The 26,653-nt window shown below is 42.5% G+C and overlaps 1 protein-coding gene across 1 annotated transcript in view; it reads right to left on the reverse strand.

Moving 5' to 3' along the window:
- The window catches only part of DDX10 (DEAD-box helicase 10), a 169,811-nt gene that overhangs the window by 44,534 nt on the left and 98,624 nt on the right, over window positions 1-26,653 (reverse strand). Inside the window, exons 14-16 of the mRNA XM_035114420.3 lie at window positions 18,459-18,572; window positions 15,452-15,613; window positions 649-705 (exon numbers count right to left, since the gene is read on the reverse strand). Of these exons, the coding sequence (XP_034970311.3) occupies window positions 649-705; window positions 15,452-15,613; window positions 18,459-18,572 (333 nt within the window). The remainder of the gene's footprint in view (window positions 1-648; window positions 706-15,451; window positions 15,614-18,458; window positions 18,573-26,653) is intronic.

Consider the following 26,653-nt stretch of genomic DNA (forward strand, 5'->3'; position numbering starts at 1 on the left):
ATCTTAACACCTGAAAGGGTCTGAGGAGGTCTTTTAGATATTTGGGGGCCTAAGCAATTTAGGACTCCCATCATTCATGTGAACAACTCGGTTTGGGCTTGGAAATGAACTGGTCACCAGTGCAGCTGGCTCCAGAGTTCTAAATGGAACACTGGCCACTGCATTTTAAACCAGGTGAAGTTTCCAAGTTGTCTTGAAGGTTCTCAATCCGGGAACGCTACCTAGCTTCAAAACCAGGTTAAGAGGAAACTTTCATTAGTGATGGCTGCAGTTAATGTAGAAGCCAACACTTAACCAACACTTAAACACAATTATGACTGGCGCGGAAGGATGGGAGATCTTCATATGCTGGTTCTAACAGTGTATTACCATGCAGTTTTGTATAGTTCTGTATTGTTTTGCCAATTCATGTTATTATATCTGCTGTTTTGCTTCCAGCGCCTTCTCCAGCAATTCTCAGCATTGAACTTCTCCCGCTTTCACCATGGCAGAACACTTAGTTGACATCTTCAGTGAACTTTCTACAATGATCTCTTTTCCAGGATACATACTGCCTATTTAGATTCCTAAAATAAGATAGTTTCCTCTTACACTTCATAGTATGCAGAGGTCATAAATTTTCTGTGAAAGAATGAAAAATAGCCTTACTTTTGAATTTTTCTTTCTGGCTTCTCTTCTTGCTGCCTTTTCTTTCAGTCGTTTTTCCTGTGGGTGAAAAATTAAATATGATTATGATTATTACCAATAGTTATTAGTTGCTTTCCTCACAAAAGTGACCCAAAGTGACTGATGAACACATTATTAACACTAAAACCAATAACAACAAATAGAAACATTTCTTAAGGAAAAAAAAAAACATTGTTCAACCCAGACACTGAGATCGAGCACTGAGGGCCTTCTGACAGTTCCCTCATTGCGAAAAGTGAGGTTACAGGGAACCAGGCAGAAGGCCTTCTCAGTAGTGGCACCCGCCCTGTGGAACGCCCTCCCACCAGATGCCAAGGAGATAAACAGCTATTTGACTTTTAGAAGACGGATGTATGGTGGGGCGGCAGCCCGGGTATTGCTAGCACAAAAATGGAAGGGTGAAGAATTACCAGGGGTGGAGGAATGGCAAATTAAAATGGTGGGATACATGAATCTGGCCAAAATGATGGCAGCAATTAGAAATGTACCTAGACAAAAGACCCAAAACGAATGGCAATTGTTGTTGTTGTTTTGTCGTTTAGTCGTGTCCGACTCTTCGTGACCCTATGGACCATAGCACGCCAGGCACTCCTGTCTTGCACTGCCTCCCGCAGTTTGGTCAAACTCATGTTCGTAGCTTCGAGAACACTGTCCAACCATCTTGTCCTCTGTCGTCCCCTTCTCCTAGTGCCCTCAATCTTTCCCAACATCAGGGTCTTTTCCAAGGATTCTTCTCTTCTCATGAGGTGGCCAAAGTATTGGAGCCTCAGCTTCACGATCCGTCCTTCCAGGGAGCACTCAGGGCTGATTTCCTTAAGAATGGATAGGTTTGATCTTCTTGCAGACCATGGCAATTAGTGGAAGATTATTTTAAAAAAGAAGGCATTAAAACAGAGTTGGTGATTTGCTTAATTTAAAGAATGCATGAAGAGAGTGAATCATTAAAGTTAAGGAGAAGAGGTATTATTTCTAGGGAATTAGGCGAAAACAAGTAAAGGAGGAAAAGGATGAATAAGCGTTAAGTCGACAATCGGAAGTTTTTTATAGTTTAATTTTAAATGCTTTTGTTTTGTTCTTTCTTTCTTTCTTTCTTTCTTTTTTCTTACATTTCTTCCCCCTTTTTACGTTCTTTTGTGTTATGTTATATTATGGGAATGAATGAGTATTTGAGTGTAATTTCTCTTTGTTTTTTTGTTCTTTTTTCTTTCCCTTTTGTTATCCTGATTTCGCCACGATCATGAGTATTGTGATTATTTAAGTTTAACCTAAGTTTGACGTGGTGTGAGGTTAATTTTTATGTTATATTTTCATTATTATTTCATTATATGTTATACTTTCAATATTATTTCATTATATATGATTTTGTGTGTTATGATTTCTTTATTTATATTATTGTTTTGCTTGGGTATGTATGAATTTAAGAAAGTGTATTTTAATATGAACTTCAATAAAGCTTATTTTAAACCTTAAAAAAAAGAAGACATCTGAAGGCAGCCTTCCTTAGGGAAATTTTTAAGATTTGATGTTTTATCATGTTTTTAATATTCTGTTGGGAGCCGCCCAGAGTGGCTAGTGCAACCTAGTCAGATGGGCGGCATAGAAATAATAATAATAATCATAATCATAATCATAATAATGAGATAAAAGGCAAGTCTTGCACGTCCTGCCACTCTAAAAGGCCAGAAGTACTGGAAACCCTTCAAATTTAGGCCAAATAAAAGTTCAAATAAAATGAAAATTTGTTGCCAGGCACTTAAAAATAGATAAAGATAATGCCAGGCAAATCTTCCTGGGCGGAACATTCCATAAGCAGTGAGCCACCACTGAGAAGGCCTGTTTTTGTGTTTCTATCCTCCATACCATCTGTGGAGGGGAGACACTGAGAAGGACCTCAGGTGGGCCTTCAGGGTCCAGGTTGGTTTATATGGGGAAGAGTAAGTATATAATGGAGCAGCTTAAGCGGTTTCAACATCAGCAAGTATGTCCTGTAGAGCAAATTACACATTCAACTTTTAAAATGGAAGAACAGTCACTATGGAACTGCAAAACCTCCTGTGTTTATATAAAAATTACACTCTACGATGGATTTAGCCAGACTGATGCTTTATGAGCAATTCAGTTCCTCCCATCAACTCAGCTTTGTTGTCTCTGGTATTTTCACCTTAACAAAAGCTCACTTTTCCCAAACACTGCAGCTGCCCTGCCTTCTCAACACATACCGGTAGTTGCCCACCACCATACACAACCAACAGCAACTTAGTATGTCTGTGAGCTGGGACATTTCAGTCAGTAGAACATGAGACTCTTAAGCTCAGGGTCATGAGTTTGTTGGGTGGAGGAGTCCTGCATGGCAAGGGTTTGGACCAGATGACCCTCGTGGTCTCTTCCAACTCTACAAGTCTATGATCTTGCGGCAGCAGCGATTCCAAAGCCTACATGATGTCTAACTAAGGCATTTAAACAAGACTCTCCCATCCCAATGCCAACTTTTCTTTTTTATAAACAAGCTCTGCCTGTGCTGCTTCCATTGGTGATGGAATTTTCACTTGTGCACATGTTCAGGTGACAAACCTGCAGATGAAATAATAATAATAATTTATTATTTATACCCCGCCCATCTGGCTGGGTTTCCCCAGCCACTCTGGGCGGCTTACAACAGAAAAATAAAATAATCGATAAAACATTAAAAGCCTCCCTAAACAGGGCTGCCTTCAGATGTCTTCTAAAAATCTGGTAGCTGTTTTTCTCTCTGACCTCTGATGGGAGGGCATTCCACAGGGTGGGCGCCACTACCAAGAAGGGCCTCTGCCTGGTTCCCTGCAAGTTGGCTTCTCGCATCGAGGGAACCACCAGAAGGCCCTTGGCGCTGGACCTCAGTGTCCGGGCAGAACGATGGGGGTGGAGACGCTCCTTCAGGTATACTGGACCGAGGCCATTTAGGGCTTTAAAGGTCAGCACCAACACTATGAATTGTGCTCGGAAACGTACTGGTAGCCAATGTAGATCTTTCAAAGACCCCCTGCACCATTGCTCAGCAGGGGATGCTAAAATAGGTGCATCAAGAGATTATAAACTCAAGTTGGACACTGGAGGGACAAGAGGACAGGGGTGAGACTTTCATGGATACTTCAATGCATATCACCAAGCAAGGCAGAAATGGAGGAAAATCTTCTTCAATGTTCTCCTATTAGTCTATTTCAGCTACAGAAGTTTAAACTGATAAGCTGCAGCTCTAGCAGGGCAGATCCCATATTTGACATCTTGGAAAGTCTACAGCAGTCTATTATTAACCTCTGCATACTAAGTATGACAGTGATGAGGACCCTGACATATTCCCACTTATGCATCCATTTTGGCTAGGAACAGGCCCTATTGCTGATTTTTCCTTACTCCAATGCAACACATCACGACTTCTCCATTCCCTATCTTGCTTCTGTTGCCTTTTATAAAAAGAAAACCTTGAATTTGGCTGGCTTAATCAATCAGCCTTTATAGGTTAGTTAAGCAAGTGGTGTTCAAGGCAAATGCTATTTTTATACATTTATACTTCAAGTATGCACAGATGTGAGCCAAACGCATCCTTGTATAATTCAGGTCTGTGTAACCTCTACCCAGGTAGGTTTTTTAAAAAAACAGAAATTGTCTGCAATTGATGCAGTTTTATAAGATGCTGCTGAAATTATTTTGCTTTGATGATAGTAAATTATGTTTAATCAAAATTATTGCAGAAGTTGCAGTGTATGTATTTTGGGCATCTGATTTACCAAACCTTTTCATGAAGTTGGATATTTTGTGGAATGTAGTCTTGGTTTTCTTTGCTAACCGAGAAAGGTTAGAAAAGTATCTTTCTCCCAAAGGAAAAACTGGGTATAAATATCCCTTTCTCTCAGCGTATATCACCCTTTCATATCACCTTTTGCTTGCAGCCCAATTTTTGCATTGCTGATTCAAATAATTATGATTTAATTAGAGCTACTCAACTGTATATCAATAATCAGTATTTTAGATTTGTAATACTAGCATTTTATAAGGTTTTTTTAATGTTATTCACCTTATTTATCTTCTTTTTGTAATGCTTAAGTTACTTTTAAGTTAAGTAAAGGAAATGTATATGCCCGAAGACTCATCCTTGAACACTAAATTCCCATCCACCCTCGACATGGCAGTCGTTGCAGAGGCAACTAAGGTGCAAAACTTAACTGCCGGACTCCGTTTCCGCTACATTGAAATCAAGCGTAGATTTGTCCTCTGAACAGAGCAAAGTTGTCACAATTTGTAACCGTGCAAAATCCTGGACTCCAACTCCCATCAACTCCCAGCCAGCGTGCCCAATGAACAGAGTTGACAGGAGCCATGACCCAACAACCTATGGAGGGCCATAGGTTCCCTGTCCTTGATTTACAGCAAGTGTGGGGAACCTTTGGCCCTCTGGGTGTTGCTTAACTACAATTCCTATCAACCCCTGCCAGCAAGGCCACTGGTCTGAGTTGATAGCGGCTGCAGAACCATAGGTTCCCCATCCTTGGTCTGCAAAAAATGCTGCCCATTTTGAGCCAGAGATAATGCTGTGGAACTCCATAATGTAACTACAAAAACCCCTCTTCTGCGGCTGTGCAATGAAGAAGAGACATTATACCTGTCTAATGTATATGGACACATCCATGCACATGCCTAAGCGATCACTGCCTGGAACACCCAATTCATCTAAGTTATTCTAAGAAGATCGTGTTTGTTTCGATAACGCAGCAGCAGGAGGAAACAAACTGAGAATAAACGGCAAATACAAGCAGCAAACCCACTCATTCCTCCCTGCCTCTCCACCAATGTGTTCCCACGATGTAGGTCATTTCTTACTGCCCCAGCAACCCAACTGTGACTTGTTCAATTCTGGTGCATTTTGTACACGATCCTGGCCCCTCTATAAGGCAGGACTCAATTTTCTACCTCCTCCAATCCAATTTCCAAACTACTTTGTCGTGACCTGCTTTGCTGTAGCTCGTCAACCTGTGTCACTTGGCCATTTCTCTGAAAAACTACCTGCTCTCTGTCAAAGTGCTACCTTTGAAAAAGGAGCGGGGGGGGAGGGGGAGTCAAGCTACATTAACAGTGACCTGGGGGGGGGGGGGGAGGAGGAGGAGGAGAAGAAGAAGAAGAAGAAGAAGAAGAAGAAGAAGAAGAAGAAGAAGAAGAAGAAGAAGAAGAAGAAGAAGAAGAAGAAGAAGAAGAAGAAGAAGAAGAAGAAGAACTCAGACAGCTGACAAACCAGAACAAGCTGAAAACAGATTTGAAAGAGGACAACATGAAAAATTCAACAGAGGAAAGATTCTTCTAGGCACCGGGTTATTTTGTTATCCTTTGCTATTTTGGCGACACTCATTTGTCTCCCATTTCATGTCAACCAAATATAATTGAGTCATATGGAAATGGCAGGGAGCAAGTTAACTGGCATTGCTCCTCTGCAAGCTCAGGTGCAAATCCCACTGAATTGCGTAGAAGTTACAAAGCAGGAGCCTCTTGTAGATTTTATCCATCAAGATGCAATACTACCCAGAGAAGATGGTTGATGGGGAAAGGGAGATGGAATCACATTTCATGGAAGAGTGGTAGCAACACATGCAGAACCAGGGCAATGTATTAGATAGGAGGACAGATGGCAACATAATATATGGAATAATTTATAGGGGGGAAAGATTGGGAGACACAAAGGGATGGTGCAGGCTTAATAGAAATCGGGTTATGTGCCTGCTTGTAAGGGAGCAGAAGGCTTTTTGAAGAAACTTATAGCAAGTGGCATTTCAGAGGAAAGGTTTATGCAAGGACAGGCACTGCCACCAGGTCCCAGTTCGTGTGAGACGGATGTAATTTGTGGGGCAAAAGGTAAAGAATGAATAACGCTTCGAAACAGAAAATAACATGGCTTTCTTTTATTCAGCTTCCTTATTCAAGGGAGCACCCATGAAATCCGCCTCGGCAAGATTGGACTCCAAGCAACTGAAACTGCAATTTGTGTGATGGAAGTTATGCAGAAGCTCCTAAGTGAAAATCAGAGCTGTGTGGTGCCAGAAACAAAAATGGGGGAAACACAATGAAGAAACAACACTAATCATAATCATACTATTTTTGCTTCAATGGGTAGCTCTTATTTTACGACTCGGCTTTTATCTGCAGGCTTTCACAATGCTCGATTATCACTCAGATTTTCAGATTTTGCTAAACCGTCATAACTTATTCAAGAGGCAGTGCTTTCTGGGAGGCTGCGTGTCCATATTTCACATTAAGAATATGAGATTGTATCATTTGCTTTTGCTTCACCATAAGCCATTTACATGGAAAGAATTGGTGATTAAAATCAAATGACTTGTACGCTTGAAAAATAGAGCTATTGTGCCTTAAAGGGAAGCACTGTGTTTTATTCTGAAACGACGCTAGGCATGCTAATGTCCTCTGATACGCAGTTCTACTTTTCATGTTACACATCTCTAATGGGAAAAAAGCAACAACAACAAAGTCCCTGTAAGTAATTCATTTTGGGGGGCATTGCATGCCCGTTGCAAATATGTAACAATGTCAAAATACAAACAGTAAATTTTATAAACACCACGTTTTCGGTTGGTTATTAAAACCTTGTTATGTTTCACAATTTGCAAAAAGCAACCCAAATTATATCCCCCCCATTATATTGCAACTAATGAAATGTCCCCTCAGTAAAATGGATTAGTGTGATGGGTCATCTCTGCCACTTCTGCTAATTCTTGAAAGCTCTTTTTTCTGTGTCAAATATCTCATTCACAACTTACCCTTTACTCACCACGAGCTCTGCCTGCTTTCATTTCCACACCCGTCCCCATTGTAAGTCCATAACCCTCAATAGATTGTGTGGATAATGCCCCTCTCTGTCTCTCTCTCCTGCCTTTCTGGGGAACCAGGAACTATTGATCCCCCCTCGCTTGGGCCATCAACTCTTTTCTGTGGGGGGCCTTCCCACGGATCACTTCTTCTATGTTCACATTTGCATTCGTTCTAGGCTTTCAATGAGCACACAACACATGACCACATTGCACCAGAAGCCACCTGGCCAGATAGCAGAAGCAAGGAGGTGGTTTTTAAACCCACACTGCTCTTTTTTTGGCCAAGTATTATATTTTGCTTTTAAAGGCTGTATCTGACTGATGTCTTCACAATTGATGGCAACTAATTAGCCAACAAGAAGTTCCTTCGTTCCTATGACTGTTAAGTGAGGCTCCAATACTTTGGCCACCTCATGAGAAGAGAAGACTCCCTGGAAAAGACCCTGATGTTGGGAAAGATGGAGGGCACAAGGAGAAGACGACAGAGGACGAGGTGGTTGGACAGTGTTCTCGAAGCTACCAACATGAGTTTGACCAAACTGCGGGAGGCAGTGGAAGACAGGAGTGCCTGGCGTGCTCTGGTCCATGGGGTCACGAAGAGTCGGACATGACTAAACGACTAAACAACAACAACATGACTGTTAAGAAGAAACCACTCAGCTCAAAATCAGGGGAACCCAGCCAAACAGCTGAACTAGATATTTCTCCACAGCAAAAAATGTTAGCTAGGTACTTAGCAGAACATGAATATGGCACAAGACTGTGAAATTTCTGGCTGGGAGCCAAGTAAGACTGGCAAGACAAATGTGAAGTAGCATTGGTGCAACATAGGTGAAATTGTGGCATTGCCAAATGAAGGTCAGTTTTGAGGAAAGATTCAAAGCAGCAACTAACTGTAAGGCACTGCAATATCCTGCTGGGCTGAAGAGGTCGGTAAGACCTTATCATGTTGTTGTTGTTGTTGTTGTTGTTGTTGTTGTTGTTGTTGTTGTTGTTGTGCCCTACACCTGCAGGCCTCAGGGCTGTTCACAGGGTAAAATCACAATATAAAAAACAATACACAATCAAAATAAAAACAAAAACAGAAACAACCGTATAATATCCCCCCAAAAGAAACACATTTTAAAAGAGCTTTGGATGACAATCAGCCGAAGGGTATGTTAAAGAGGAACATTTTTGCCTGGGGCCTAAAGGTATATAATGAAGGCACCAGGCAAACCGCCCTGGGGAGAGCATTCTACAAATGGGGAGCCACTGCAGAGAAGGCCCGTTCTCATGCTGCCACCCTCCAGACCTCTCGAGGAGGCAGCACACAAAAAAGGACCTCAGAAGATGATCTCAGGGTACGAAAAGAGGTTGTCCTTTAGGTATCACAGTCCTGAGATGTTTAAGGCTTTATAGGTCAAAACCAGCACTTTGAATTGGGCCCAGAAACTAGTCGGTAGCTAGTGCAGTTGGATAGGCTAGAATCCAGCCTTGGATCTCAAAGTTTAAGCTTAGATTCTACATATATAAAAACACAGGTGCTAATTCCATGATCAGAATGGCATAGCATTTTAGCTAAGACTAGCCAAACTAGCAGGCATTGGAATCGCAGGGTGTGGGGATTATAGAGGTACTACAGGGAACAAGCTACTGCTTCCAGGTCCACCTTTCGTTCTCAGAGTAACATTCTGCACTGAATTGGCTGAGCATTTCAGCTGCAGAATTCTCTAGAGTGACTTTCACACATTACATAACTAGCTCTGTATCAACTCACATGGGGAATGACTTGCAGAACCTTTTCCATTATATGTAGACGTTGTAGCCTAAGGGCAAATTGGTGGATGTTTGCGATGCAAAATAAATTACCCGTCCACTGAATTTTTTAAAAAATAAATGTTCTCTTGTATGCACATAGTAAATTTTCACTATTTGAAGAGAGGGAAAATGTAATTTTCTAATCATAATTAATATATGACCTTACTGTTTGCCTGGGGATATTTGTCAGACCGTACCTGCAAATTAGGCAGCCTACAGATTTGTCAACCTTAGCTTTCCATTAAAAAGAGGGAGGGGAGAATCTTAAAAATCTCTGTGTGAAATAAGGTATGTGCGTGTGGGGGAACAGTATTACTTTTAAAATGTGTTTAATTTTCTTGTCATAAAGGGGTGGGGGGTGGGGAGAAAAGGCCAAAGTCTCCTCCTAAATAAAGAGTATGAGATTTATTCACTGAAAGGCTGCTGTAGGTTGGGACATTTATCATAATGTCAAAACTCTACAGGCAAGTGGGATTCAGACAAACCTCCAGACTCTTGACAGTCAATACTTTGAAGACATACTGTACTTCCTAAGTATTTTAATATGCCTGCCAAGATGTCACATTTGGGGCACTGTCAAAAGTGGGGGGGGGGAGAACCTTAAGACGACAGAGGAAGAAATAACCAGAGTAAGTGGGTGAAAAGTATTACAGGAAAGATTATGAATATGTGCATGAGAAAATGAAAATTGCAGCTGCTCCTGCATTGTTTGGAAGGAAAAGACATATTGACAGTTATGAAGGAGGTTATTCTATTTACTGCAGTAATGAACAACAGTGCGAACGTTCTGCTCTGAGCATTTTGCACACATTATGTATAGCCACATCAGTTAATATGCAAGAGCTGCACCTGTTTTTATGGCCAACACACTCAGAAGAATTAAGTTCAGCTACCGTATGTCAATTTTGGTTCAAAATTGGGAAAGGAGTACGGCAAGGTTGTATATTGTCTCCCTGCTTTTTTAACTTATATGCAGAATTCATCATGCGAAAGGCTGGACTAGATGAATCCCAAGCCGGAATTAAGATTGCCGGAAGAAATATCAACAACCTCAGATATGCAGATGACACAACCTTGATGGCAGAAACTGAGGAGGAATTAAAGAACCTTTTAATGAGGGTGAAAGAGGAGAGCGCAAAATATGGCCTGAAGCTCAACATCAAAAAAACCAAGATCATGGCCACTGGTCCCATCACCTCCTGGCAAATAGAAGGGGAAGAAATGGAGGCAGTGAGAGATTTTACTTTCTTGGGCTCCTTGATCACTGCAGATGGTGACAGCAGTCACGAAATTAAAAGACGCCTGCTTCTTGGGAGAAAAGCAATGACAAACCTAGACAGCATCTTAAAAAGCAGAGACACCACCTTGCCGACAAAGGTCCGTATAGTTAAAGCTATGGTTTTCCCAGTAGTGATGTATGGAAGTGAGAGCTGGACCATAAAGAAGGCTGATTGCCAAAGAATTGATGCATTTAGAATTATGGTGCTGGAGGAGACTCTTGAGAGTCCCATGGACTGCAAGAAGATCAAACCTATCCATTCTGAAGGAAATCAGCCCTGAGTGCTCACTGGAAGGACAGATCGTGAAGCTGAAGCTCCAATACTTTGGCCACCTCACGAGAAGAGAAGACTCCCTGGAAAAGGCCCTGGTGTTGGGAAAGATTGAGGGCACAAGGAGAAGGGGACGACAGAGGATGAGATGGTTGGACAGTGTTGTTGAAGCCACCAACATGAGTCTGACCAAACTGCGGGAGGCAGTGGAAGACAGGAGTGCCTGGCGTGCTATGGTCCATGGGGTCACGAAGAGTCGGACACGACTAAACGACTAAACAACAACAACCGTATGTCTAATGGGGCCTACTACTCCAAAGTAAGTGCATGTAGGACTGCTGCCTAGAACGGCAGCAATTTTCAGACAAACATATATCCTTGCATCATTGCATGCCAGCCATCCCCAACCTCATGTCCTCCAGACTTTTTGGACCAGAACTCCCCTGTGACTATTGGCCATCCTGGCTAAGGGTGATAGGAGTCGTAGTCCAAAATGTCTGGAAGATCCCAGGTAGGAGAATGCAGCTGTACATTATTACTCTATATGCTGTTGTTGTTTAGTCGTTTAGTCGTGTCCGACTCTTCGTGACTCCATGGACCAGAGCACGCCAGGCATTCCTGTCTCTGCGTGCTCTGGTCCATGGGGTCACGAAGAGTCCACTCTATATACTAGGTGCTGTTTAAAGACAGATCTTCCAAAACAGTGGTTTTCCAAGTTCTTGTTGAGCAAAAGTGTTTGTTTTTAATTAATCCCAGTTCGAATTTATATCCAAATCAGTCAAATACTTAAAGGAGACCAAGAGAAATATTCACCTAACTATCGGACCATTTCAAGTTCTAAGGAAGTAATTTAGAGGCAAGTGCGTGGCGAAGCAATTCTAATGAGTAACTTCTATAGAAAAACTTTCAATGATTCAGAAGGAAAAATCTCACTTTCCCCAATTTAACTATACCTTTACCTACTTTAAATGAGGAACATTTCTGCCTTCAGGGGACCAACCAACATTAGGGTGGGATCAGAATGGTACTATAAATACATACTACCTGCATTAGAACGGCAAAGCAACTCCGCTCAAATTTCACCTCTGCCATCAAATTGCAGCCTCTACCCTCACTCCCCATCTGCAATAATGGGGAATTAATACTGACCTACTTTGCAAGGTTGTTGTAAAGATTAATGAGATGTGTGTGAAGTACTCTGGGCACTCAAAAAGGTATCATATATATATACCGTTAATCTTTTAAAAAGCATTCCTGTTGTTGGTAAGCCTGGTAAGGGTGTTGTAAAACTTACAACTGCATAATATTAAAGTCAACCACCCCCCACTGCAGACAGTGCCTTGCTGGGTAAAATAGTTTCATCCTTCCCTTTTGATACAAGGCATTTGCCATTAACTTTCAGCTCCCTCTTGTTTGAATGCTGTGAAAGTACGGAAAGCAAGATCGATCTGCGTTTTATTATGCTCTTCATAATTTTAAGTACCTAAGTCAAATCTATTAACTCTTCTTTCAAGGTTAAGTAATTCGAGACACCAGATTTGCATACAAGTTCCATTTTCCTTCTCTTCAGAGCTTGGTAAAAGAGCTGCTTGGTTTTTTTTCCAACTTTATATATCTGGGTTTAAAACCAGGAAATTCAGTATTTGACGCCTTTTTGTTTAACATCTACTATTTGGGGATAATTTTGAAGGATTTCTATTGCACATAATTGAATGTCTCCTACACAGTGTAACTATCTCTTAATTTCTAGCACTTTGGTATGTCAAGTATTAGTTTGCTCATAGCTTTATGCATGCAGCTGTGGTATGGAAAATGGGCCAATTACGCAGTTTTCCAAGCATGGGGAATCCGAGAACAATATAATTCATTAAAATACAAACTCCCAATTCATAAAAAAATCATTTGAAAATACAAGTAAAGCAATTAAACTCCAAGGATAAGAGGTAATTAAGAAGTGTGAGGTGAATGACTGCAGTATTATAAATCAATGAACCAGTTCACTGACAAATTCATGAACTCTGAAAATTAGTTTTTTGTACTTTTATTGCCAAGTTACAAAATACTTTATCAGCCACTCCTTCAGACTTTTAAAAATGCATAAGTGAACAACCCACATTAATCTGACATTTATTTAAAAAAATAAAACCAGCTAATAGTTACATTGGAAGAATGGTGTTATAGTACATTCTTCACAATGAAAAGCATTTTTTTAAAAAAAAAATCAAAGTTATTAGCACCCTTATTATTGGATTCAAAGGGTATTTATTTTTATACAATGGACTTCATTATCCTTCATGAAATGAAAGGAACTTGAAACGGTAATGAAATAGTATTAGCAGGAGTATTGACAAAAGAATCTAAGTGACTCTTGATTTAGAATACGACTGCAATTTTTATACTGCATTTGAGGATTCCTGTATAATTGCAGCTTTTACATACAGATCAGACAATTTACTTCTGTTTCAAAGAGATGCAGAAGTATTCCTTCTGGAGAACTTGTGGGCTGCATTTTCATGTTCTCATCCGACAATTCTGCTAAGCAATTTTGTGATTCATTATGAAACCTTACATATGTACTTGGGAGTCTCACAAAAGTCCAAGGAACTTGCTTCTGAGAAAGTGATCACTAAGTCCCAGGGGAATGTGTCATATGCCCCCAGCCAATTACAGAGCAGTCTGCAAGTAAAGGGGAAAGACCTGAGGAGGTACTAAGACCCAACAGCCGAGGCAGCCAAAATGGTGTCCTCTAGACTTCAACTCCCATCAACTCCAATGATACAGTCAACGGTCAGAGATGACAGGAGATATAGTTCACATAATCTCTGCCAGCAGAGATTACCAGGATTCTAGACAGCAATACATGGGGTTGCTGCCAAGAATGGCAACTTCATGTCAAATTCTCCTCCTGTTTCCCTAATGTATAGTTATGAAGATAGGCCACTATCACATTCTCAGTTTTCCCACTAATACCCCACATTACTGACTGCCTCTACAGGGGCAGAGGGGAGAAGGAACATAAAATGAGGTGATATCATCATACATTTCTATAAATGTATAAATGTGAGAGAGGGTAAATTCATTTTTGGGAGAGAGTGCAAGGAGGAGCCTGGCTCCTGATATGATAAAACTGTAGTCAACAAGGATCCCAACACTGGACGTGCACTGGTCCATGGCTACTTAGGGAGCAGAGGCAAGCAGGAAGATGTGAGTAAAATAAATGAGGAATCAAGGAAAATAAAAATTATGTTAACTCTGCAGTTCAAGAGCTTGGGGTGTGGGGCTAGCTTGAGCAAAATAAAAAATGATATACTGTATTAGCCTTAAGCCCCACATGCACAACACCAACATGCAATGTTAAATTGCAGCTGATGTACCTTGCCTAATTACAGAAGAGAAAAGTAGGCATGCTATTTCCACCCCCTGGCAAATAATAAAACATTCTGCTACCATCTCTTCAGCCTCTCCTTGTCAGGAACCTTTCAGTAAACTTTTAATAGTTCCTTAGATTCTTTGAAACATGGATTATTTGTTCTTGTATCTATCTTGAACAGGGCTCTGACCTGTTATAGATTTTTAAGCCCTATCAACAGAAATGCTATAAATAACAATAATGAGGAGAATGATCAATGAGCATTATAGAGATAGAGTAACCTTTGTAACTATTCTCTGCTGTCAAGTTCACAAACCTTCAGCTCTGGTTTATGACAAATAAATGGTCCAGAAACAATCTTTGCATTTTTATGACCTACCGTTTACTTTTTTTTTTCAATGCCAAAAATGGAGTTTAAAGTACCGACATTAAAGCTTTACATTATAGCTGAAATCAATCACACTATAGCTATGACACTTCCTGAATAATTCATTAGAGTTTCAATCACATCTATGAAAAATGTAGGCATTTAAATAAAATGTATTATGCCGAAGGCCTCATTGATACAGGACTCTCTAGTGGTCTCTTCTTGGTGGTTTACAATATCATGTCCTCTGCTATAATGACCCTTCAAACATTGCCCTGCTTTCTGCCTATGAGCACCAAGAAACCAAAATTTAACATTGTCAGAATATGGAAACCTTGGCTCTCTAGAATTTGTTGGACTACAACTCTCCTCAGCCTCAAGTCAGTATGGATATGGGAGTTGTAGCTCAATGACAGTTGGAAGGGACACAGTTTCCTCATTTCTGAAATAGAGTAAGGGTTTGTTAGGCAACTAACCAGCGTGGTTTGGTTGCATATTGGCTTCCGTGTCACAATAATTGAAGCTAGAAGGTCAAATGCGAGTGGCAGGCCAACACAGTCACTTGTCAGCCATGGTTCCTGTCCCCAGGGAATAGCAATGGTGGTGTGAGAAGCAGTCATGTTGCCCACTTCTACTGCCTCATCTCCCCAGTTAATACAGTGGAGAAGCACAGGAAAACATCACCCAGACTCTATAAAATGCTTTAAAAATCCAAATGTTTGAAATGGATAAATGTCGTGCAAAATCCTTCATTCCCCAGGGTACACATGTCAGCATTTCACAGTGTTTTGTCTCCAATATTCTGACAAATGGAGGGAAATCAACTTACCCTGTGTTTTTCTTTAATCTTCTTCCTATATTCTTCTTTGTCAAATTTGTCCTCTTCCTGCAGCCTCTCTTTTGCTTTGTTGAGACTGATTCCACCACTGTCGTCGTCATCTTCTGCTTCGTCGTGGACAGATTTTTGTGCGGGTGGCCACTGCTGAATTAACTGGATTTAAAAAGAAAAATGAAAATTATCATTGCATCACCCTACATTCTAATTCTGATTCAAGACTTGAATCAGGCTTGAAGTACACAAGTGCTGTCACTTATGTAGCCAAAACAGCAACAGCCACAGCACAGCAAGAGAGGTGTCAACAGAGCTGGAGTAACCTCAAGGTCCAGAAGTAAAATGAATTAGGAAATCTAACCTGGGGGACCCTGAAAATAGCCCTGTGAGCACTGAGTGTCCTCAATGGCCATAGAATAATGACCAAATGCCTCCCACCCACCCACCCAAAAAACCCTAGATAGTTGGGGCAGTACAGTGGAACCTCGGTTTACGAACACCTCGGTTTATGAATTTTCGGTTTACGAACGCCGCGGACCCATCTGGAACAGATTAATTTCTTTCCATTACTTTCAATGGGAAAGTTCGCTTCAGTTTATGAACGCTTCAGTTCATGAACAGATTCCGGAACCAATTACACCTATGCTTCGGGTTAAGTACGCTTCAGTTTGAGTACTCCGCGGACCGTCTGGAACAGATTAATCCACTTTCCATTACTTTCAATGGGAAAGTTCGCTTCAGTTTATGAACGCTTCAGTTTATGAACAGACTTCCAGAACCAATTGTGTTCATAAACCGAGGTACCACTGTAGATAACAATGGACAGGAGCACACCATACTGCAGGTTTGTTGCAGGTCCCACTGGTAAATTCAATGTAATTGAACATTTAATTGCAAAAAGATTTTGCAGCATGGAGGGATGGCAAAGTGGGCGCAGCAGGATGATGAGCTTCTTGGAATCATTGGGAAATGGTGAGTTAGTTTGGAGAATCAAAAGTCTCAAGGTCTACTGCATGGAGAGAGAGAGAGTGGGGAAGGAAGAACCAATGGATGTGCAATGGTGAATGCAAGGTCTCTCAGGCACATTGGAACAATAGGATTATAGACCTGGAAGAGTCATTGAAAATCAGCTAGTCCAGCCCCGCTCCTCAGTGAAGGATCTGCAATGCAGCATGCACTGAGCTGGCACGCAGAAATGCACACATGGACATAAGATATCTCATACCGTACTTCTTAAGCACCTACAACAACTAGGTGCTGCATATAGTATGTGTTGTCTAAAGTATGTGTTGAGTTATACAAGCATTATACAAACTGATAATCTCAACTGCAGAGGCTTCTGAAAAGGCCATCCTTGTGTCTTTAAAGTCTTTTTTTTTCATATTTCTCTCCCTCTGAGATCAGCTCAGAATATATCACCAAAGCCCATATTGCTACTTCACATTCTGAACGCAGCGTCACATCCAACACAATCATTCCTCACACAAATTCATAAAAACCACTCTTAATACATCGACCTAATTATAGAAACTGACAGTTCAGCATCCATGGCTGCCACAGAAACACATTATAGGGCTTCCTAAAAAGAAGGGGAAAAACCTTGGCAACTTTTTATGAAGCTACTATACTCACTTATCCATCGTCTGCAGTTTCAAATTAGCCTTTGAAACAGCAATGCGCTATATTTATTTTAAGAAGCAAAGCATTACGACTTCAGCTTAATCAGAGCGTTTGTCGTAGCCTTCTGTGCAGCCAAACTAAATGCTTCGTTTTCAGGCAAGAAATCATGGGCCATTGTAATTTGCTTGCGATACATTTCCATAGAAATTCAGTACCACAAACATGGCCACAGTGATAATCCATCGGTCAGTGTAGTCTCAAAGACTGCATTTGGTCCATTGTGCCCTTGAGACTATAGAAGGGGGTCAAAAGCTGTTGCATGCAGGAAGGGAGAGGTGGGCCTCTGTTCCAAACCATACTGTGACTAACCACTATTTCACTGGTAAGGAACATGTGCAAATTTAGCAACACCTATGGGACGCAGGTGGCGCTCTGGTCTAAACCACAGAGCCTAGGGCTTGCTGATCAGAAGGTTGGCGGTTCAAATCCCTGCCACGGGGTGAGCTCCCGTTGCTTGGTCCCAGCTCCTGCCCACCGAGCAGTTCGAAAGCACATCAAAGTGCAAATAAATAGGTACCACTACAGCGGGAAGATAAACGGCATTTCCATGCGCTGCTCTGGTTTGCCAGAAGCGGCTTAGTCATGCTGGCCACATGACCTGGAAGCTGTACGCCGGCTCCCTCAGCCAATAGAGCGAGATGAGTGCCACAACCCCAGAGTCGGTCACAACTGGACCTAATGGGTCAGGGGTCCCTTTACCTTTACCTGCAACCTAGCAACACTTCCTCTTTCCTTCCACTCTACATGTTACTGTATAGTCACATTAGATTGCAGAAGGAATTGAAACTGACAATTGTCACCATCTGCTATGGAAAAGGCCACCAGTATTTCTTCCTCTTAGTTTTATTGTGGTTTTGCAGACCCCCGTAAAGCACATTCCTGGTAATTAACAGTTTACAAATCACACATCCAAGTGCCTGATAATGAAGACTAGGCTATATTTTTTATATTTCCAGTGAAAACACACTGCTCAGGCTTATGAAGAACAATAGATATTTTTTGCTAAACTGATAGTTTTCAAAACCGTGATGAACTCTGGGGTTCCTCTTGGGAACTTTCTTTGGGGGCGTTCAACGAGAATAAGATCACTAATGACAAATATATCTGAAAAAGAGCCTGACAACCATTATCCATCTTCCCTACAGTGTGCAGAGAATACCGGTGGAATTCTAATCGGCAAGGACAGTATCAACTGAATATGACCAAAATCCTTTGCAAGGTCTCAGTATTCCAAAGCCAGATCAGAATTTATTGGCAGACCCCAAGGTGGGAAGTGTGTGCCAAAATTTGAAAGTATAAGCCAGCCACTTTTCTTAGATCTTACCTCCCCATCTTCAGTAAACACAATTTTTGTGTTTACTTTAAATTTTCTCTTCAATACTTTTTTAGCTTCTTTTGTTTTAGTTATTTTCTTCTTCGGCTTTGAATCTGATGTACTCTATAAAAGAAGAGCAGAAGAAAGACAGCGTGGTTAACATTTCGTAAAGAGGGATTCCAGGACAAGGATGAAAATACAACACTGCTGCCACCAACCAAAAGGCACATCTGTGCTACAAAGAGCAGGTGTGTTGTTGTTGTTGTATTAATTAATTTATTGAATTTTTATACCGCCCTTCACCCAAAGATCACACAATGGTTCACAACGTAAAAAAGTTAAGAACACAAAATACATAATAAGACAAAAACAAACACAAACCAATAACCCCCCCCTCCCACAAATACATTTAAAAACTGCAGCAAAAATAAGTCTAAATCACCTCACATTTATTCCCACCGGCTGATGCCCAACCCATAAAACAAGAAGCTACATTGCTTTGAGAAGACGCTCAGGCTCAGCCTTTAGTGAACCTTGTGGGGGGAAAGGAATTCTGAATATATCTTCAGATGCTGCATTTAACATAAAAGAATTAATACGTAAACCAAGAATTGATTGCCACGTCTTATATGTTTGGGTTTGGGATTTCACAACTGGACACAGCTTCCAAAGGTGTTGAAGACTGCCTGATGTGCACACATCAGAATCGCCTTCAGAGTAAAGTTTTATAACTTTGCCAAGCAGCCCTCTGTTGCCAAAAGAACCCCTCTAAGACACTACAGAGGCAGTGAAAAACTGCCTTCACGTTCAAGTAGCAGCTCCACTACTGAAATGTGAAGAAAAGTTTGTGATATGGGACACCTGTATGGCATGGAAAGTGTCCACTCTTTTAAAGTTTCTTACAGACCACTAAAACACAAAATATTCAAAGTAAAACTAAGAAGAAGAAGAAAGATGAAGAAAAATTTAACACTAAAAGGTACCAAACAAACTTAGCATAGGTATCTTGCATGCCAAACCCTTTTTTGCTGGAATCATTTGAAATAGATGCATAGCATGCCCCCAGGCCAAGAGCAATGAAATTAAACAAGGAGAGAAAATTGTTCCTTATTTCCTGTTCTATTGCTTCCATCTTAGTAAGCAAGAAATGGATATCGTTAAGTGTGCTCTCCACAATGATTTCCATCCAAAAAAGGGGCGAAGAGAAATGAAGGCATGAATATACATTTCCTTGTGGGCTTTAATGAAAATTACACAGTCAATCATATCTTGCCCTCTGGAATCCAATTTTTAACCTGCCACTTTCAATAACTACCTCTAACATTAGGAAAACAGGCAGCCGGAGGCAATTCAGCGGGGAGGGCTTAAAACTGATTCAGATTTCATCCAGGTCTTCAGCAAGGGCAATATTGATTCCATTTTGGAAGAGACTCTGCTGCCTTCCAGAAACAGGTGAGCAGGGAGTCAGTGGCTTATTTCAACTGTTCAGGAACATTTCAGCATCTACAGTGGAACCTCTACTCACGGCCACAATCCGTTCCAGAGGCCTGTCCTTATGGCGAAATGGGTCGCTGGGAGAGGCGCTGTTGTGTGCAGGCATGGGCGGCAATTGCCTGCTTCTGCGCATGCGTGAACAGCGATCGCTGCTCCTGCACATGCTCAAATGGCGGCAAACCCACCAGTTACTTCCGGGCTTGCCGTGGTCGCAACTTGGAACGTCCGCGAGTGGAGGCGGTTGTAAGTAGAGGTTCTACTTTATAGCACTTCACATCCTAGTACAGTCCTGCTGGGTTGGATGGGTTTCAGTTGGTAAGGCTCGAGGATGTGGACAAGGTGCTTGGATCGGTCAGGACAACCACTTGCGCTCTTGACCCTTGAGGCTGAAAAAAACTTGCAGGGAGGGGACAGCTGGCTGGGCCAGGAAGGTGATCAATGCCTCCGTACAAGAGGGGTTGGTTCCTGCCTGTTTGAAGGAGGCAGTGCTAAAACCACTCCTTAAGAAACCCTCCATGGACTCAAAAAAACTTAAGCAACTACTGGGCAGTTGCTCATCTCCGTTTCTTGGGCAAGGTTCTTGGGTGGGTGGTTATGGACCAGACCCGGGTGCTCTTGGAGGAAACTGATTCTCCAGATCCATTTCAATCAGGGTTTAGGCTCGGTTTTGGCACAGAAACTGCCTTAGTCACCCTGTATGATGACCTTCATCAAGAGGGAGACGGGGCGGGGAAAATATATCCGTGTTAATTCTCCTCAACCACTCTGCAGCTTTTGATACCATTAACCATGGTATTCATCTGGAGCAGCTTTCTGAGTTTGGGGTTGGTGGCACTACTTCGTTGTGGTTCCGGTCCTACTTGGATGGCCACTCCCAGAGGGTGATGCTTTGGGGGTCTTTTTCAGGTCTGTGGAGCCTTCAATGTGGAGTTCTTCAGGGCTCAATTTTATCCCTTATGCCAGAGGTTTTCAACCTTTTTTTTGGTACACAGTTCCCTTGACCAACTACCTTCTTTCTGTGGTACCCCTGTGAAGCTCAGGAGCCCAGTTATGTCACCTGTTGCCTGCAGAGCCGGCAGCCCCTCACCCATTTTTGAACCCTTTCCTTTGTGGAGTGTTCCTCTCCTCTCCCCTCTCCTTGGGAGTCCTCTTGGCTGTCGTCCCTGGTCTCTGAGCTGCCCTCTTCCTGCCCCCTTAGCACACCCCTCCACAGGGGCCTGGGAAGCACCCCCTGGCCAGCCCCAGATGAACCATTTGCCTGGGAAGCTTGTAGCCAGGGCTGCTGCAACAAACAGCTGTGCAAACCTTTGGGAGGCAGAGACGCAAGAGGGCATCAGAAGAAGCGAGGGAAGGAAAGAAGGAAAGAGGCCATTGTTGCCTGTGGCAACCCTAACCATCATTCAAGGCACCCCAGGGTGCCATGGCACACTGGTTGAAAACCACTGCCTTATGCTATTTAACATCTACATGAAACCGCCAAGTGGGGTGATCTGGAGTACAATGTCAGCAATATGCTGGTGACACACAGCTCTACACTTCCTTTACATCTGCAGGTGAGGCAGTCGATGTGCCTGACCAATGTCTTACCGTGGCAATGGTTCCCTCATCCGCTCCACACCCACACAAAACAGCCTCTGTGAGGGATAATACTGCAGAAAAATCTGTTTTAGGGTCTGTGTTTCCAGTACGTGTGACATAAAAGAGGCTGGGAGAAAAATACGAAGCAGCTGTTTTGATGTTTCATCTTCTTTTTCTTTCTTTTTTTAAAGAGTTGTGCCTCCAGTTAAAAGAAGAAAAAACGTTTACCAAGGGCAGGTATGAGCTTTGATGCTGAACTAAGAACATTATTTTGCTGACAATAACAAAATCTTTCTTTCTGCCCCACAACCCTTAGAAACCTTTGCTTTCGAAGTTGTGGGGAAAGTACTTTTGATGGGAGAAAGGGCATCTCTATGATGAGATGAAAGGCTGCAAGCTATATGGAATGCCAATTAATGCTGACAAATTCATTTCCACTCGCAAAATTAGTACAACTGCGATACACAGACACACACACACACAGCATGCAGAAGAATTTGCCTGAAAATGTGAAAGTTCACAGTGGGGGAAGACAATAGGGGTAACTCCGGCAAGTGCTGCTCCCCTAGGCCCTCATAGATATCACACACACCCTCGACCTCTAATCTCCCCCACTGTGGTTCAGGAGGTACATAATCTTACATAGTATAGGATTTCTGTACAGTATTTTAATATTTTGTTGGAAGCCACCCAGAGTGGCTGGGGGAACCCAACCAGATGGGTAGGGTATAAATAATAAATTATTATTATTATTATTATTATTATTATTATTATTATTATTGGTAAGATGGTAAGTCTCAAGAGGTTTCATGGAGCAGATGCCCCCAAGGATAAAGGGAGAACTTCAGAAAGCATGATACAATCAGGAAAGATAGATGAAAGTGAGTACGGATGGTGGCATGCGGATGAAATATCTGGGATGACATTGCCAAGAAGGGTTTAATTGAATAGTTTGAATTGCTGTACAACTGCTATTAGTTTGACAAAGGTGGCCTGCTAGGTTTTTAGTTTATTATACTGTCGAGCTGACAAATGCAAATTGTGAATTATGAAAAACAACGGGCAGGGGAAATAATTATCTATACAGTCCCAAATGCAAATGTATGCCTTTTTGAATTAAGTTACATTGAAGGGAGCAGAGCTGCTAACGTTTCGGCTTGCGTATGTGCGAGACTGTGGTATTAAAGCACACCTGAATGGTGTCACATCATTAATTCAGAAAAATCGCACTACTTCACACTTCCTCATTATCCTTCTTCCAGACACTGTACAATGGCATACCTGGAAATGGAGATTCTGAGAGAATTTGATTTCTCAAATAAAGGCAAGAGCAAAACAGGGTTTGCTGTTGCAGAAGACAAAGCTTCTCCAGCCCAAACAAGCAAGGAGTTGCTAACTTTAAAGGGCTCTAGTGCAAGGTGGCGGCTGCAATCGCCAACCTGGTGCTCCCCAGGTATTGCATTGAGAGGGTTTCCAGTGGGCCCACATATTTGGTATCCCAATCAACATGCCTTCCCTTCCTCCTGTACCAAACCAGCCTACGCTGGTCTAAAAATCTGAACCTTGGAAGCAAGACAGAGTACGCTAAATAAAGAGACGGAGTAACGAGATGCAAATGTGCATAATTTATGACAGCACACAATTTGAGTTTCCTTGGCACAGAGTACACACAGCCTTGGGTACAGCTGGCAATAAAAGGTCTTTTAGTCAAGGGCTTTATTGTGAGATTTCATAGCATGTAACTATGCAATTAACTTTGTCACTGTGGCATTTAATGGACTCTTTAAGCAAAGAATATATCAGCGTATTAGCTGATTTGGTAAAATAATTTACATTAAATTGCTTTGTAAGCAGTCTAAATCTTCCACATAAGGTAAAAGGGAAATCTGCAGTTAGCCTTCGATTTGATTTCCCTGGGAATTCTGCAGGCTTTCACAAAGGATCTTAAGAGTGTATTTACTTTGGTTAACATATACATGCTGAGCATATTTATGCAGAAAACAATCTTCTGTTTCACCAAGACAGACGCTTTGTTAGTCCTGGAAAGGCTGGGCAGCATTGTTTCACCCGCATTTAGAGATGCTTGTTTCTTAAAACTGAGGGTGGCTGCCTCTTAAAAAGAACTGCTTTCTGAAAGCCAAAGCAAGAAGTGCATTGGCAATGTTTAGACAATTCCCCCCGCCCATGGAAAAACCATGGTAGACTCAAACTTGATTGATTCCTTCCTGTCCTCTTAATCTGCAGGGAATCTATAGCCCTCCAGATTTGTCTGAAATCCAAAAGAGATGCTGCTGGCCCGTGTAGATTATACTATTTCTAAGAGAGGCTCAGTGGAAAATGGGCAGGCTCAGGCTGCACACAGCCTAAAAGAAAGCACTGTGCAGTTATTTGTATATATGCAGGTGACATATTGTCTCCAGGACTGATTACCATACATGCACTGGGAAGTATATTTACACAGAGCAGAGCTTCCCAAACTTTTCGTGTTGGTGACACACTTTTCAGACTTGCATCATTTCGCGACACAGTATTTCAGTTTTACTAGCAAACCAGAGGTTAAACTAACCCCTTATAAGAGATATGGACACGTATCGTGCAGCACACCTACACACTGCAGCCAACATGCTTAACACACAGTTTGGAAAGCTCTGGCATAGGGGGATAGCAATGGATGACATTGGGGGCTGTACTGCTCACCTGACTTCCCTCTGGCTGAGTCGCTGCTGCACTGTAGGAAACAGAGTGGGAGGGCCACAGTTGTTGCAAAGTTGGCACTGTGCAAACGCATCAGCAGATACAACTAACTGTGTATCTAACTAACAAGGTCACCCAGCAGCTGCATGTGGAGGAGTGGAGACACGAACCCGGTTCCCCAGATTACGAGTCTACCGCTCTTAACCACTACACCACACTGGCTCTCTGGTCTGTGGAAGTCTGGTTAGTTTAAATATTAAAAATGGAGGTTTTTCATCTCCTCCTCTTGTGCGCACAAGGGAAGAGAAGTAGTGTGCAAACCTCGTGTGTATAACACCAAGCTGTGATTAAGTGGTATGTCCAAACCAAGCAAATGGGATGAAGTTTAATAATAATATAAAAGTTCCCGTCAAATGTGAAGAGAGTAATTTCTCTTGAATTTAATAAGCCACCGCAGTTAATTAACTGCATCCTCCTGCTGTCTACCTCTAAGAGCAGCCTTTAACACAGCCAATTCCAATTTGACCTTAAAATTACATTAATCATCTTCAGGTTTCTCAGCTAGGCTATGATATTGATTCGAATGGTAACTGGACAAGAAGCTTTCAAAAACGTTAAGTGAAAATTTCTTTTGAGGAAAGAGCATAATCTGGAATGCAATCATTTGTAATTAGCCATACACAATTCAAGAATATGATCCATGTCGCCCAGCTGTCACATGGCATGGAGGATGGAGCAAGCTTGCTTTCTCCTGCTCTGGAGGGCAGCACCCGTACCAATGGATTCAAGTTACAAGAACGGAGATTCTGATTTAATATCAGGAAGAACATTCTGACAGTAAGAGCTGTTTGACAGAAGAACAGACTGCATCAGAAGGTGGTGGACTCTCCTTGGAGGTTTTTAAGCAACAGTTGGATGACCATCTGTCATGGATCCTTTAGCTCTGAGATTCCTGCATGACCCTTGAGGTCCCTTCCAACTCTACAATTCTATACAAAGAAATCTCACTTCCCATCACTGACATGCAGCCCCTGACAAATTAGCCCCTCGGCAGATAAAAGGTTGTCCATTTTTGAGTAGCCTTTGCAATATTGCAAGCTTTCCAAACTATTTGTCATAAAGAGTTGCAAAAGGGCAGATCTATTGAGGTAGGATTTTGGAATCTTACATCCCATGCCAGTTTGCTTTACACTTTTGCTCTGTAAGCATTGGATTTGCTTGCTTGAGTCACCTGGAACTACTTGCTCTGCAAGCACATCTGATGTATTTCCACCTTCTTTGGGCTAGCCTGTAAAAGGCCCCATACAACCCAAAAAAGCTCTGCCGGATGACATAATGAGGATGCAATGGAGGCAGCAACGCATGCCTTCTTGGCTGCCTTCAATGCTACTAGGTAGACTCAATAATGAGCCCTTACCAGTGTCCGGTTGCATTCATTCAGATCTTTCCTCCACTTGCGTTCAAGCTGTCTCCCAGCTTGTTTCCTTGCCCTAAACTCCGTAGTACACCAGGGGCCAAACAGGCTCCACAAAGTAGAAGAGGGCACTCAGGGGTGATTGTGTCAATAGCCCGAGCCATTCGGGCATTCCAGAGCTCAGTCAGGGCTTCGACAGGGGCACCCTCATATCAGCCAGAACACCCACCCAGCGCTATTTGGAATCCCATTGGATCCAACACCCTCCATGGGCGGACCTTCCTAATAGCTCCCCCGCCTCTGTGGAGGGGGGAAATGTGCCAACAGCCTAAATCTCAACAGGAAGTGATCTGACCATGACAGCGGACTAAGGTCAATGTCCCCCACCTTCAAATCATCCTCTTTCTGCCCAGTTGAGAAAACAAGGTCCGGAGCATGTGTGTTGGGTCAGTGACATGTTGGGACAGCCTCATGGTTGTCATGGCGGCCATGAAGTCCTGAGCCGCCCCTGAGCCAGCTGCCTCAGCAAAGATGTTGAAGTCTCCCAGAACACCGCCTCAGAGACCAGCTCTAACAGCTCAGGCAGGGAGACTGCTGGGCAGCAAGGTGGGTGGTAAACCAGCACAATCCCTAGTCTGTCCCGATTGCCCAACACCAGGAACATACACTCTAGATTCCCACCCACCCCTCAACTGGACAGAGAGCCTGAAGATAGAATCTCTATAGACCACAGCAACTCTCCCTCCCCAACCCTCAAGTTTGGCCTGATGCTGCACTGAGTACCCAGGTGGGCACAGCTGGGTGAGAACACCACCACCCTGTTCACCCACCTAGGTTTCAGTGATACATGCCAGATCAGCCTCCTCATTCATAATCAGATGATGGATGAGGGAGATTTTATTCTGGGCCGACCTGGCATTTAACAGCAGCAGTACACAGACCCAAGGGCTGGCTGATAGGACAGCCACAATTCCCCAGGTTGCTGTGTGCCCCTTGCCTGGTCTGCCCCACTTCCCACACCATA

Source organism: Zootoca vivipara, chromosome 4, assembly GCF_965207765.1.
Source record: "Zootoca vivipara chromosome 4, rZooViv2.hap1.1, whole genome shotgun sequence".
Taxonomy (NCBI): Eukaryota; Metazoa; Chordata; class Lepidosauria; order Squamata; family Lacertidae; genus Zootoca; species Zootoca vivipara.